General features: G+C 36.7%; 1 protein-coding gene across 1 annotated transcript in view; it reads right to left on the bottom strand.

Annotated features, from left to right (window-relative positions):
- USH2A (usherin) overlaps nucleotides 1-13945 on the bottom strand; it is a 773469-nt gene that overhangs the window by 309809 nt on the left and 449715 nt on the right. Inside the window, exon 37 of the mRNA XM_007466317.1 lies at nucleotides 12401-12580. Within this exon, the coding sequence (XP_007466379.1) occupies nucleotides 12401-12580 (180 nt within the window). The remainder of the gene's footprint in view (nucleotides 1-12400; nucleotides 12581-13945) is intronic.

A 13945-nucleotide genomic window follows, 5' to 3' on the forward strand; every position in this document is an offset into this window, starting at 1 on the left:
GAAAGAAGAACAAAAAAACCCCAGAGTTAGCAGAAGGAAAGAAATCATAAAAATCAGATCAGAAATAAATGAAAAAGAAATGAAGGAAACAATAGCAAAGATCAATAAAACTAAAAGCTGGTTCTTTGAGAAGATAAACAAAATTGATAAACCATTAGCCAGACTCATCAAGAAAAAAAGGGAGAAGACTCAAATCAATAGAATTAGAAATGAAAAAGGAGAAGTAACAACTGACACTGCAGAAATAAAAAAAATCATGAGGGATTACTACAAGCAACTCTATGCCAATAAAATGGACAATCTGGAAGAAATGGACAAATTCTTAGAAATGCACAAACTGCCAAGACTGAATCAGGAAGAAATAGAAAATATGAACAGACCAATCACAAGCACTGAAATTGAAACTGTGATTAAAAATCTTCCAACAAACAAAAGCCCAGGACCAGATGGCTTCACAGGCGAATTCTATCAAACATTTAGAGAAGAGCTAACACCTATCCTTCTCAAACTCTTCCAAAATATAGCAGAGGGAGGAACACTCCCAAACTCATTCTACGAGGCCACCATCACCTTGATACCAAAACCAGACAAGGATGTCACAAAGAAAGAAAACTACAGGCCAATATCACTGATGAACATAGATGCAAAAATCCTCAACAAAATACTAGCAAACAGAATCCAACAGCACATTAAAAGGATCATACACCATGATCAAGTGGGGTTTATTCCAGGAATGCAAGGATTCTTCAATATACGCAAATCTATCAATGTGATTAACCATATTAACAAATTGAAGGAGAAAAACCATATGATCATCTCAATAGATGCAGAGAAAGCTTTTGACAAAATTCAACACCCATTTATGATAAAAACCCTGCAGAAAGTAGGTGTAGAGGGAACTTTCCTCAATATAATAAAGGCCGTATATGACAAGCCCACAGCCAACATCATCCTCAATGGCGAAAAACTGAAAGCATTTCCACTAAGGTCAGGAACAAGACAAGGTTGCCCACTCTCACCACTCTTATTCAACATAGTTTTGGAAGTTTTAGCCACAGCAATCAGAGAAGAAAAGGAAATAAAAGGAATCCAAATCGGAAAAGAAGAAGTAAAGCTGTCACTGTTTGCAGATGACATGATACTATACATAGAGAATCCTAAAGATGCTACCAGAAAACTACTAGAGCTAATCAATGAATTTGGTAAAGTAGCAGGATACAAAATTAATGCACAGAAATCTCTGGCATTCCTATATACTAATGATGAAAAATCTGAAAGTGAAATCAAGAAAACACTCCCATTTACCATTGCAACAAAAAGAATAAAATATCTAGGAATAAACCTACCTAAGGAGACAAAAGACCTGTATGCAGAAAATTATAAGACACTGATGAAAGAAATTAAAGATGATACAAACAGATGGAGAGATATACCATGTTCTTGGATTGGAAGAATCAACATTGTGAAAATGACTCTACTACCCAAAGCAATCTATAGATTCAATGCAATCCCTATCAAACTACCACTGGCATTTTTCACAGAACTAGAACAAAAAATTTCACAATTTGTATGGAAACACAAAAGACCCCAAATAGCCAAAGCAATCTTGAGAACGAAAAATGGAGCTGGAGGAATCAGGCTCCCTGACTTCAGACAAGTAGCTTACTACAAAGTAATTAAGACAGTACAGTACTGGCACAAAAACAGAAAGACAGATCAATGGAACAGGATAGAAAGCCCAGAGATAAACCCATGCACATATGGTCACCCTATCTTTGATAAAGGAGAAAGGAATGTACAGTGGAGAAAGGACAGCCTCTTCAATAAGTGGTGCTGGGAAAACTGGAGAGGTGCATGTAAAAGTATGAGATTAGATCACTCCCTAACACCATACACAAAAATAAGCTCAAAATGGATTAAAGACCTAAATGTAAGGCCAGAAACTATCAAACTCTTAGAGGAAAACATAGGCAGAACACTCTGTGACATAAATCACAGCAAGATCCTTTTTGACCCACCTCCTAGAGAAATGGAAATAAAAACAAAAATAAACAAATGGGACCTAATGAAACTTCAAAGCTTTTGCACAGCAAAGGAAACCATAAACAAGACCAAAAGACAACCCTCAGAATGGGAGAAAATATTTGCAAATGAAGCAACTGACAAAGGATTAATTTCCAAAATTTATAAGCAGCTCATGCAGCTCAAAAACAAAAAAAACATACAACCCAATCCAAAAATGGGCAGAAGACCTAGACATTTCTCCAAAGAAGATATACAGATTGCCAACAAACACATGGAAGGATGCTCAACATCACTAATCATTAGAGAAATGCAAATCAAAACTACAATGAGATATCATCTCACACCAGTCAGAATGGCCATCATCAAAAAATCTAGACACAATAAATGCTGGAGAGGGTGTGGAGAAAAGGGAACACTCTTGCACTGCTGGTGGGAATGTGAATTGGTACAGCCACTACGGAGAACAGTATGGAGGTTCCTTAAAAATCTACAAATAGAACTACCATATGACCCAGCAATCCCACTACTGGGCATATACCCTGAGAAAACCATAATTCAAAAAGAGTCATGTACCAAAATGTTCATTGCAGCTCTATTTACAATAGCCCAGAAATGAAAACAACCGAAGTGTCCATCATCGGATGAATGGATAAAGAAGAGGTGGCACATATATAAATGGAATATTGCTCAGCTGTGAAAAGAAACGAAATTGAGCTATTTGTAATGAGGTGGATGGACCTAGAGTCTGTCATACAGAGTGAAGTAAGTCAGAAAGAGAAAGACAAATACCGTATGCTAACACATATATATGGAATTTAAGAAAAAAAATGTCAGGAAGAGCCTAGGGGTAAGACAGGAATAAAGACACAGACCTACTAGGGAATGGACTTGAGGATATGGGGAGGGGGAAGGGTAAGCTGTGACAAAGTGAGAGAGTGGCATGGACATATATACACTACCAAATGTAAAATAGATAGCTAGTGGGAAGCAGCTGCATAGCACAGGGAGATCAGCTCAGTGCTCTGTGACCACCTAGAGGGGTGGGATAGGGAGGGTGGGAGGGAGGGAGACGCAAGAGGGAAGAGATATGGGAACATATGTATATGTGTAACTGATTCACTTTGTTATAAAGCAGAAACTAACACACCATTGTAAAGCAATTATTCGCCAATAAAGATGTAAAAAAAAAATTTATGCAGATAGGTAAATGCTCATAGAATTTTATGCAAGACAGGCATAGAGTCCGTCTATGATAACAAAGGAAAAAGAAAACAATAAGAGATTTTTTTTTTTTTTTTTAAAGCAGAACTTTCTTCAGGGCACTATAAGAATTCAAATAAAAGTTCAAGTTGCTTTCAAACTGCAGAGCCAGTCAGACAGACATGATTTTTTTAACCTTAAAGTTACAGATAAACCTTTATTCCAAGATAAAAAAACAAAACAAAACAGAAAGGGGCATTGTCCTTATTCTTTTCAAAAATATGATTTTTCAATATCAATGGAACTTAAAGGGATAATATTTCCCATCCCCCTCCCCTGGTAAAGTAGAAGTGTGATTTTTTTTTTTTTTTTTTTTTTTTTTTTTTTTCTCTTTCCGCACGCCAGGATGCTCTAAAGATGGCACTTAATTGTATGTGTGGGCCTGTGTGTTTCTATACAAACCACAGGAGAGTATGCAAATGTGGGAGGCTGGCAGCCCTTTGTTAGAGGCTTGTTGAGTCCACAGTAAGCACACTTCAAAGTTCCCTCGTCTTCTTCCTGGCTCAGAAGTTAGTTTCTTTCTACAGTGTTTTTATAAGCAGGACGTTCATTGCCAAGATGGTGAATATGGAAAGTGAGGAAAATTCCACAAGTTGTAAAATAGAAATGTTTCCTTCTCTTTGGCTTATGTAATTTTACAAACACACACGGAGACACAGAGCAGGGTAAGTAAACTGTCAGTTCTGAGAAGGTAAGGGTAAGGTTTTTCACAAAGGGATGAGAGCTTGTTTAAGACAGTTATAAATAGGGGCAGCTATAAATTTGGTTTTATTCTTATACTTGGGAGAAAGCACAGGTTCAACTAAATGGCCCTGGTATGTGTTTCCAAAAGCACACTGTTTCTTTTACTAAGAATTTAGAGACTTTTTATTCATTGAACTTGCCTCTCTCATCACTTTGAATGGGTTGATTTTTCCAGGGGAACAAGAGCACATTTGGAAGACACACACAGAAGCAGAACATTCTGTACAGCTGTTCTAAAGATTCATATGAACTGGTTGTAATATAAATCTTGTAGCTTTTAATGTGCTGAAGGTAAAGACAAACCGTGTGTTTATGTTGTAGAATGCTCTTGTAACGAATGCTATTCCCCACAGTCCTACGTCTTCACTGTGGCTTTTACATCATAAAAGGCAGCTAAACTCATCTTTCCTTCTGCCCTCTGTATAAGGTAAGATACCATCTTGGCCTTTTGTTTATTTCAACTTCTAACCTACAGCTTATTTTTTTTTAATTTAGAGCCCTTTGCATTCTTTCCATTTTTAAGTATCTCCTGGCCACTTACACCTTGAAGTTTCAACTTACATCTTGCAAATAATTCAAAGTAGATTCAGAGCAGATGAAAAATGGAAAACATGTGCTGATGGTATCTATATTTGCACAGTGCAAGCAAACTGTTACATTTTGGGGGATTATTAATTTCATTGAAAAAAAATAGCATCTTGACGTACTGAACAAATTTGAAAAGGCATGGCAATATTTTATACTTCTCATTGCTACAGCTACAGAGAAAGTGTAAGATCAAATGAAGCTTGAATTTGCAACTCTTGTTTACTTATTTATTTTTTGGCCTACCCCTGATTTTTGAGCTTCTAATTGCTCCTAATTCTCTTGGGCATCCTGTCATAAAAATGACATCATTTTCCCTATGGTTGGTCCATAGCGCTACCCACCGTCCACTCCCCTGAAGTCTTACGGTTTTCAGGTGAGATGAGAAAAAAGGAAAGAAAATTCAGTTCTTTTCTTTAGAAAGTGAAAGAGAAAAATAAGTTCACTGTGCAAGTCATACCACAAGTCTGAGACTCCGTTCCTAATCAATTGAAGGACTATAGTCAATGATTTATTTCTCCTTTCTTTTCTTTTGTTTAAAGGCAAAGCTATTGTAACATTTAGCCTAAGAGATTTGATAGCACTGTCCCACCCCTCCTAAGAGTGTAGGCTGCTCCCAGGGCAGTCATCATTCTGCTTCCTTTAAAGCATTTCCTTTCCTTCTGTTGCATAGTTGGTACTCTCTTGACCTACCTACTCTTAACTGACTTGCTGGATTAAAAAAAAAATTTCCATTTACTCTGTAACATACCAGGAAGGATAGTCAACTGTTTTAGTCCAATGGCTAAGTTTTGCGGTCACCAGTAGACTTAGTTGTATTTTCCCCAAATGACAACTACCTATAATCACGAGAAATAATAGAGTGGCTGTATTAAACTGCTAAGTTTTTGAGATGGTTTGAGTATACAGTAATACATAACTGAAAGAGAATTCCAGTCTTTTAAAATCTAAAAGAAAATTAATCCAGCAGTTTGATCTCTGAAGAATCAGTGAGTGCCACTATTCTTTTAGCAATATTATTGGGCAAAAATTATATGTTACATTTTAAAAAGCAAATATTTCACTTAGCTGTTCAAAAGTGCACTTACTGAACAATTACTATGCTTTCCTATGTGGTGAAAAATGAAGTAAACTTTCTTTTTCATTTTTGAAAATGAAATAAATTCCAAGATTTAACTTTTTAAAAAAGATGCATGTGAGGAAAATTTGGAAAAGGTGAAAAAACATTACCCCCAAAATTCTTCTCTCTTGGCTTAGCATTAACAAAGTTATAAAAGCATTTATTTACGAATAAAAATATACATATAATGGAAATGAAAAAATAATCAGAAAAATTGTATTTAATAAGTGGCTCAGTATGAAGAAAGAAGAGAAATCTATCAAGAAAAAATGTGCTGCTTTTCTGCCCGTTGAAATCCCAAGATAAGCAATGAGAGTTTGATGTAAAAATCACTTGAAAATTATGATCCGGAGGTCATAGAGGTAGGTATTTAAGCTATTTCAAACGGAAAATCACTTCTCATCCTTCTTGCTTCATTATCCAATACACATCACAACCACCCCTGAGCAGGGCTATTGGGCTGGCCATATTTATGTCACCTATGTCACTCTGAGGGCTTAAAGTAGGAAGGGATAGAGATGTAGCCAGACAAAATTATCCTGGCCTCCCCAGCGTGTGTCAAAAACTGTGATTTTTCACTTGCCCTCTCTCCAGGGCATTTTCCAGCACACTCAATTCCAAAGTGTTTGGGGAGGCTTGTTGAGTCCACAGTTTGGGGGGGGGGGGGGGTTTCCCCCATGTCCCTAAACCAAGCTCTGGACACTAGCTGAGTGTCCTACAATTCAGCTCAATTCTGACGCTATCAACCGGAAGAGAGCATCAGATTCCACAGGGTAAGGGCTCAGTCCCGCAAGACTGCTCGTTTCCAGTCCCCCTGCCTGCCACCTCTAACGCCATTCACAGCCTAGACTGTTACCTGTGCTTCTGACCAAATGGAAGGTTCCAATGATCCCCCTCCAACTCAGGATGGCAAGTCAAGGTTGTTACCTATACTTTGGCTATAAATCAGGTTCCCACAATCCCCTTTTTGGGTTCTGTTAATTTGCTAGAGTGGCTCACAGAACTCAGGAGATCCTTTTACTCACTAGATTTCCGATTCATTACAAAGGATACAACTCAGGAATAGCCGGATGGAAGAGATACGCAGGGCAAAGAACGCGGGGAGAGGCGTGGAGCTTCCATGCCCCGCTGAACTCCCCACTATCACCAAGCTCTCGGAACCCCATCCTTTTGGGTTTTATGGAGGCTTCATTACAGCGGCGTGATTGATGAACTCATTGACCATTTGGGACTGAACTCAATATCAAGTCCCTCTCCCCTCCCAAGAGGTCAGGAGTGGGTGGGATTGAAAGTTCCAATCTTCTAACCACGCGGTCAGCTCCTCTGGCAACAAACCTCTGTCCTTGGGCGCTTTCCAGAACGCACCTCATCAACATAACAAAAGAGACTTTTATGGCTCTCTGTGCTTAGGAAATTCCAAGGGATTTAGGAGCTCTGTGCCAGAAACAGGTACCAAGCCCACTTATATATTTCTTACTTTAGATCACAATATTGCAAGAGGCCAGAAAAGAGTCTTAGTAGGAACAAAGAAAATAGCAAGCGCCAAATATTAATCAAGACAGGCACTGTGCTGAGCGTGCTACATAAACTGTTGTTTAATCCTCTATCAGGTGGTAATTATCATCACGCCTGTTTAACAGAGGAACAAAATGAACCTCAGAGAGGTCTGTGGATTCGCTTGGAGTCCCTCAGCCAGTGAGTGAAAGAAGGGGAATCAAATCCAAGTTTGTAGGATTCCAAAGTCTATGCTTTTACAATGTGTCTAAGTGTTAATTCCAAATGGATTTCACTCCTTTTCTTTCATGGATGTTTTAGGTTGGAGGGGAGGTCAAGACAGGAGAGAGAAACTAAAATAAACTCTAAGAAACCACTCCCAACCATTTTGCTTTTTTCAGTGTTTGCTTTTCTAATATCACATCGTTGGAAAAGGAATACATTCCTCAAGCCTAGTATTTTTATGAAGTTCGTAGATTATAATAATTCTTCCCAATTTTAAGGTGTCAATGACAAATTGTTTACCGTCATAGAAAACTGGATTAAGTTCACAAACTAAGGCGGCTCCGAGTTCCTTTCACTGTTACAATAAAGCAGTTCATTAAAAGATAAACAGAATAAAAATATTTCTTTTGGAAAAATATAAAACTTTCATAAAAAATCTGTTTCTAGCTCGTCAGTATGGAATTTGTCACTAATCATTTTAAACTATGCCCTTTTATGCTTCTTCTGTCTCTTTTAGCTTTCTGAGTAGTTCTTTGATGTAACAAAGACAGTTTCAGACAAGATTTCAGTTCATCTGGAAAAAAAGGTTTAAGTCTGGAGGCAAAATGCAGTGTATTTAAAATTTATATACTCTACAATGCCTTTGTTCTGAACTTGAAGATCCTGCAAAACTTCTAAGCTTCTTTGGCTTCTTCCTCTAAGCTCATTTGTTCTTCCTTGGCTTATTATCATGCAACTGTGACTTTAACTAGTGGTTCCATCGTTTAACTACATGCAGAGTCATGGCTGACCCTTTCTGATCAATTGCCAATCCATACAGGTTTGACTGATAAAAGAGCCAACTAGATTTAAGCAAATTAAGGGACATCACCAATGTCAACCACTTATTAAACTGAATGCTGAATTCCGTGCATACAAAACACTAATGCACTGAGCCCCATTAAGAGTTGAAATCCTAACCCCATTAGTAACTCCAGACCTTGAAGGGGTAAAGGTCACAAGAAAGTTTCATATTTATGGATTAACATTTGGAGTCTGTTTTATTTTTTTAATTCTTTTCCTGGAACTTTTGAACCTGCAGTATAATGCTATTCAAGAGCTTGGATTAAATATATTCTTCATTTCTAAGAGTATCTTAGTGGTAAATATGAGCATTATGCTATTACAAACAACCTAAAAATATAGTAATTGTAGAAATACAAAAGCCTGAGTACACACAAGTGGGTAAGGATATGCTACATAATTGGAGAAGAAAACAAAACAAAAGACCAAACTCCTCCAGTGGACCAAATAATATTTCAAATGAATTTTTAAAATAAAAAATGTGAGCTATAGGGATTTGCCTCTGTCCTTCTATGTGCTGAGCTGTTGGTCTCATGATCTCACTTGTCTTAATTTCCATCTTCAGAATAACTTGTGTTTATCATATTGTTTAATCATATTTTCCTTTTCTTTGGTCAAAGTTAAGACTTTTATTTTTTTAACACGATTAATTTGATTAAACAACATTAACGAAACAAGGAAGATCTGATAGAACTAACGAGGGTTTGAAATTAGATATTGTTGGACTTCTTTTCCCCAGCCTTATTGAGGTATAATTGGCAGACACAAAACTGCACGTTAATCATCATTTTTCTCATCAGAAGAAAACAGACAGAGCTAGTATCAAATAAGGTGTTTCATAACCATTAGCTAAGAGATGATGTACCAGGGTAAACTTCTTTGTGCTATGTCCCCTTACCTCTCCCCAATTCCAGTGTTAACCAACATCTGTTATCCTATGTTTACCTAAGTAAAGTAACTACAATAGGAAAGGAACCAGAGTGATGAGTTAGTACAATTTGAGAATATTTCTTACTTCTAATACTCCTGCCCTTCTTATAGCCTGGGCTAACAATTACATCTGCACGGCCACAACATTTCTGCACTGGACAATTTTATACAGAGGAGGTCACCTTTTCCACGGCTGGCTATAAGGTTGCTCAGGTAGAAGAGGTCTGAGCAGGCCTGAACAATGATAAGCTTACAACTTAAAACTGGTAATTAAGCCATCTTGACTGATTTATTTACTTACTCATTCACTCACTAATTGTTCATTATGCACCTACCATGTGTCAGTTTGGTCTAGGCATTGAAGGTAAAAATGTGAATAAGAAACAGTCCCTGCTGTTCTTATAACCAGTGACTGTGACGGTCAGATGAGACAGGCAATTTCAATATAATGTGATTGAACCTGGGGATACGGAAGGGCCCTATCTCAGCCTTGGTTGGTAAGAGATGACTTCCCGATGGATTGACTTCCAAGTTGAAACCTAAAACGTGAGTAGGACTTGGCCAGATGAAGGGGGTAAAGGAGGTTTTTCTGAGCCACATTTGAGAGCAAACACTTGATAAAGAAAAACAATTAGCATTTCTGCCTTGACCAGACTTTCTATTCTTATGTTTTTAAACTACACTGGAAAGAAAACATAGCTAAGGGTGTTATTACAGATCTTGCATAATTCAGCATTGAAAGATAGTAGGAATTCAACATCACCATAAAAGAGATCTAATACTGAAATCAAGGAAATGGCAATAATGATAACAATCCAAATATAATGGAAAAGTAAATAGCATATAGAACTTTCTCTGCCCATAAGTTGGTTCGCTTCTGTGCATCGGTTCATTTATTATTCATTTCAGTATGAAACACAGTTCACTGGATAAAGGCATGGAAGATTTCTTTAATAACTCTCAGTACTAATTTAATTCTACTTAAACACATATTCTAGTGAATGCCACATGCTTTTCAGCATGATTTTATGTGTAAATCAGGATAATATGTTTTCAGATCATTAAGTAAAAGGAAGCATGAACTAAAACCTATTTAATCAATGAGGTATCACCTTTAAACTGCCACAAGGTCATAAAAAAGATAATTTCAAAGCTATAAGTTTCCTAATTGTAATCAAAAACAATCTAATGATGAAAAGAAGTATGCCCTAATGGCTGTAATAAACTTGAGGAAATCACTGTCTGTCTTTGAAGACATTTGGCTTCCTCTTTTGGTGAAGGGCCATCTCCCAAATTCTGGATTTCTGAGTACATGAAGTGAATGATTGCATGATGCCCAGAGAGTGCTGGCTTCCGGAGCATTGTGATAATGACACGGATAAGCAACCACAGAGTAGAGATGAAGATAAGACTCAGCCGTTGACTTCAGTCCAACTGTACCACTGTAAAACAATATTCAGTTTCCTCCTGTTTGCATAATACTAACCCTTCTACTAACCCACTGACAGATATATTCGCACAGTGTATATTGAGTTAATAATGGCAGCTTGCTGTGTTTAACTGAATCGTAGATACACACACACATATATTATAAATTATTAGGCCATACATTCCTAAACATACAATGGATTAAATTCACCCCTTTTATGAATGCAATGTAAATTGCTGTAAATTACAAACTATCTAAATCAGTGTTTAGCCAGAAAATGAGTATGTAACTCAAATATGCCACGTATTCTGTTAAGATGTCACTATGCCACGGCAAAAATCTCCATTAAAGCACTAATCACTCTTTAATACCTAAATATAAACAAGGGGTATTATATATTAAGGTATAGAGTCATCCCAATATTTTATCCCTTCAAGCATATTGGGTTACAGTGAAAAATGAAGACAGGAATACCCAAAGTTTCTTTTGTTTTGTTTTGATTTTTTTGTCTCAGTTCTTAAACAGGCACCCACCTAAATTCAACTCCCTTCTTTATTATTTGTTCATACAATATGCAACTGAATTGATCTGCCTCAAAAGTCGCTTTCAAGCGTTCTTTTCTTAAACAGTGTGGCTTCAGCCATTTAGAGTTTCAATTGTTTGGTAAATATCCATTCATTTATTCTTATAATGTCATAAAAGGTAGATGATAGTGAGTGGTTTTTATGACACAGCAGGTAATGAATTCTTCCTTGGAAGAGGGGTTCCATACGAATTGTAGGTTAACCCTTATTTTCCTCTGGTGATGAGACCTTTGTTGCTCTTATACTCTTTACGACTGGAGAGGGATTTTATCCAGCCCTGCAGAATGCTCTTAACACGGTAAGGACATTATCCTTTAGTACAGAACGCACTGGATCCTGAAGCTGGGCTACAAGCCGACACTGGGTGTCCGAGGGTCCTTTTCCTTTGGTATTTTCAAAAAGCATACAGTTCTAAACACCAAATCGAGAATCATGTTCTTATTAGTTTGAGGCATGCTTTCTGTTCAAGGGCTGTACGTATCAATCTAAGGGAGATTTTTCTTCTTAATAATTAGCTCCCATAAATAGTTAGAACAAGGGTGGAGTTGATTGCAGATCACAATAATTCTGAATAAGTCAATCTTTTTTCATAGAAAGAGTTAAAAATAGCCAGATTGTGTCGCATTTCACATGTGAAAATGACACTATTGAACTCTAATCCTTAGGACATGGAATTTAAAGATGTTTTTACAGTGGTGTGAACAGAGTTTTCCTATTCCATTACCCTCACTCTGCTGGTTTTGTTTTTCTGTCAAATGAGAGGTTTAGATATACTTCTAAACTGGATCTACAAAAAACCAGGAATGAGAACCACTTGTGTGAGAAAATTAAACCACAAATGGAAAACATAAATTTTGAATCTAAATGAAGTCTCAGACAAAAAAGCATTTCCCAGTCTTCTTAACATGCATAAAGCAAGAGATACATGTGTGTGTACATACACATACATGTAGACTCAGTGTGAGATGAAAGTGGTCTCAATGAAACAACATCAATGAAAGGGTCTCAACAGAACAAACAAGAACAAAAACAACCAGAAATACAACTGAGACTCTAAGTTCTAAAACAAAATTAATTCTAACAATAAACAAGATGTTCAGTGGAGACTGAGTTCTAGGGCATTTATATACATTTAGATACCAACGTTGTTCATAGACTTACCCCCTGGCGGCATTGAAATCATTACGGGATCACTTATCAGGCTGCCTTGGCTATTTGAAACATTCACTTGTACTGTATAGTTAGTAAAAGGAACCAACCCATCGATGAGCACCGAAAGGCTGGTCTCTTCACCACTGTACATGACTTGTGTGCCATTCAGAAGAGTGTAGTTGTCGCCTGCTGATTAAAAACAGAAAAATATTTAAATTGGTGCATACTTAAGGATTCTTTCCTGCTATTATTTGAATATTGTCTTGGGCTTCTAAATGTACAGTACTAAACAGAACTATATATCAACGCCCCGAGAGACATTACATGTGCTATTATCAACATGCATACTTTTATTATTTTGTGAACGAAGTGTTACCTCAGTTAATATTATGTTCTCTAATCTATTTAGCACAGGGATTGAAATACCTGGACTGATAGTCTAAGACAGTATGAAACCTAACCACAAGTATCATGCCTATAAGTAAAACTACCGGGCAGATATATAAATTGATCACTTAATGGATTATTTACAATTGTTTGAGATTTTTAAAAAATCCTTGAATTTTCTTTGATGTGCGGACTGGAAAGAAGTCATACTCTTTTCCCCCAAATGGAATGGTTCTGGATATAAACAGTACACGCAAATGCATGTGTCATATGTTTCATTTATTATCAACTGGTGTATTTTCTGCTCATTTCGCTTGAGCTGACTGCTTTCTATCTAATGCCTCTTTAAATCAGATTTGGTCAAAATATCCTGAAAAGCCACTAGGGATGGGAAGTAATATGTGTCCACTTTGATTAGAAGATCTATTTTTTTAGCTCTATGGGTAAATGCAGAGGTTGCCTAGCTGTATATAAGAGTCACCATAAACGTGGCATCACCACGTCCTACCACTACCATGCTTCCAAAACTTCAGCAAACCCATTCTCAAATCTTAGCATGTCTAGGATATAGGAAAATACTGCTGTCTGATAACAATATTTTATCTCCCTCTTCTAGGCAACGGGGTTACATTCAAGGTTAAGGAGAGTTAGAAATTAGGCTTAAAATAAACATAGGGCTACAACCGAAAACTGTATTGTAACATTTATTTCACTTTCTATGATAGATGCTTTCCTGAAAAGTTTCCATGAGGCAAATTTTTCAAAATATTGCTTAATTTGGTAAATTTGGTTATACTTACTCTTAAAACACAGAAAAAATAATTAAGAATAGCAATATTTACTTCAAGTAGCATTCTTCCTTTGCCAAAACACTTTTTACTATGTACCTTTAATTTTTCCCACATAAATTCTACAAAGTATAAGCAAACAAAAAACACATAATGCTGGACCTCAAGGGGAAAGCATATTTTCAAGATCCCTGGATACTGATATAATCTTTATTGTTTAAATGTTTTAAAAGGTAAAATATGGTCACATATGAAAAGTGATCTTGCACTGTACAGTAGACAAAATTTAATAGTTACAGTATTTACAAAAATAGTATATTTTTACATAGTTTAGTAGAGTATGGTGCAAAGGAAAGTACATAAATTTGGTGATCAAAGA

Source organism: Lipotes vexillifer, unplaced genomic scaffold, assembly GCF_000442215.2.
Source record: "Lipotes vexillifer unplaced genomic scaffold, Lipotes_vexillifer_v1.1 scaffold139, whole genome shotgun sequence".
Classification (NCBI taxonomy): Eukaryota; Metazoa; Chordata; class Mammalia; order Artiodactyla; family Lipotidae; genus Lipotes; species Lipotes vexillifer.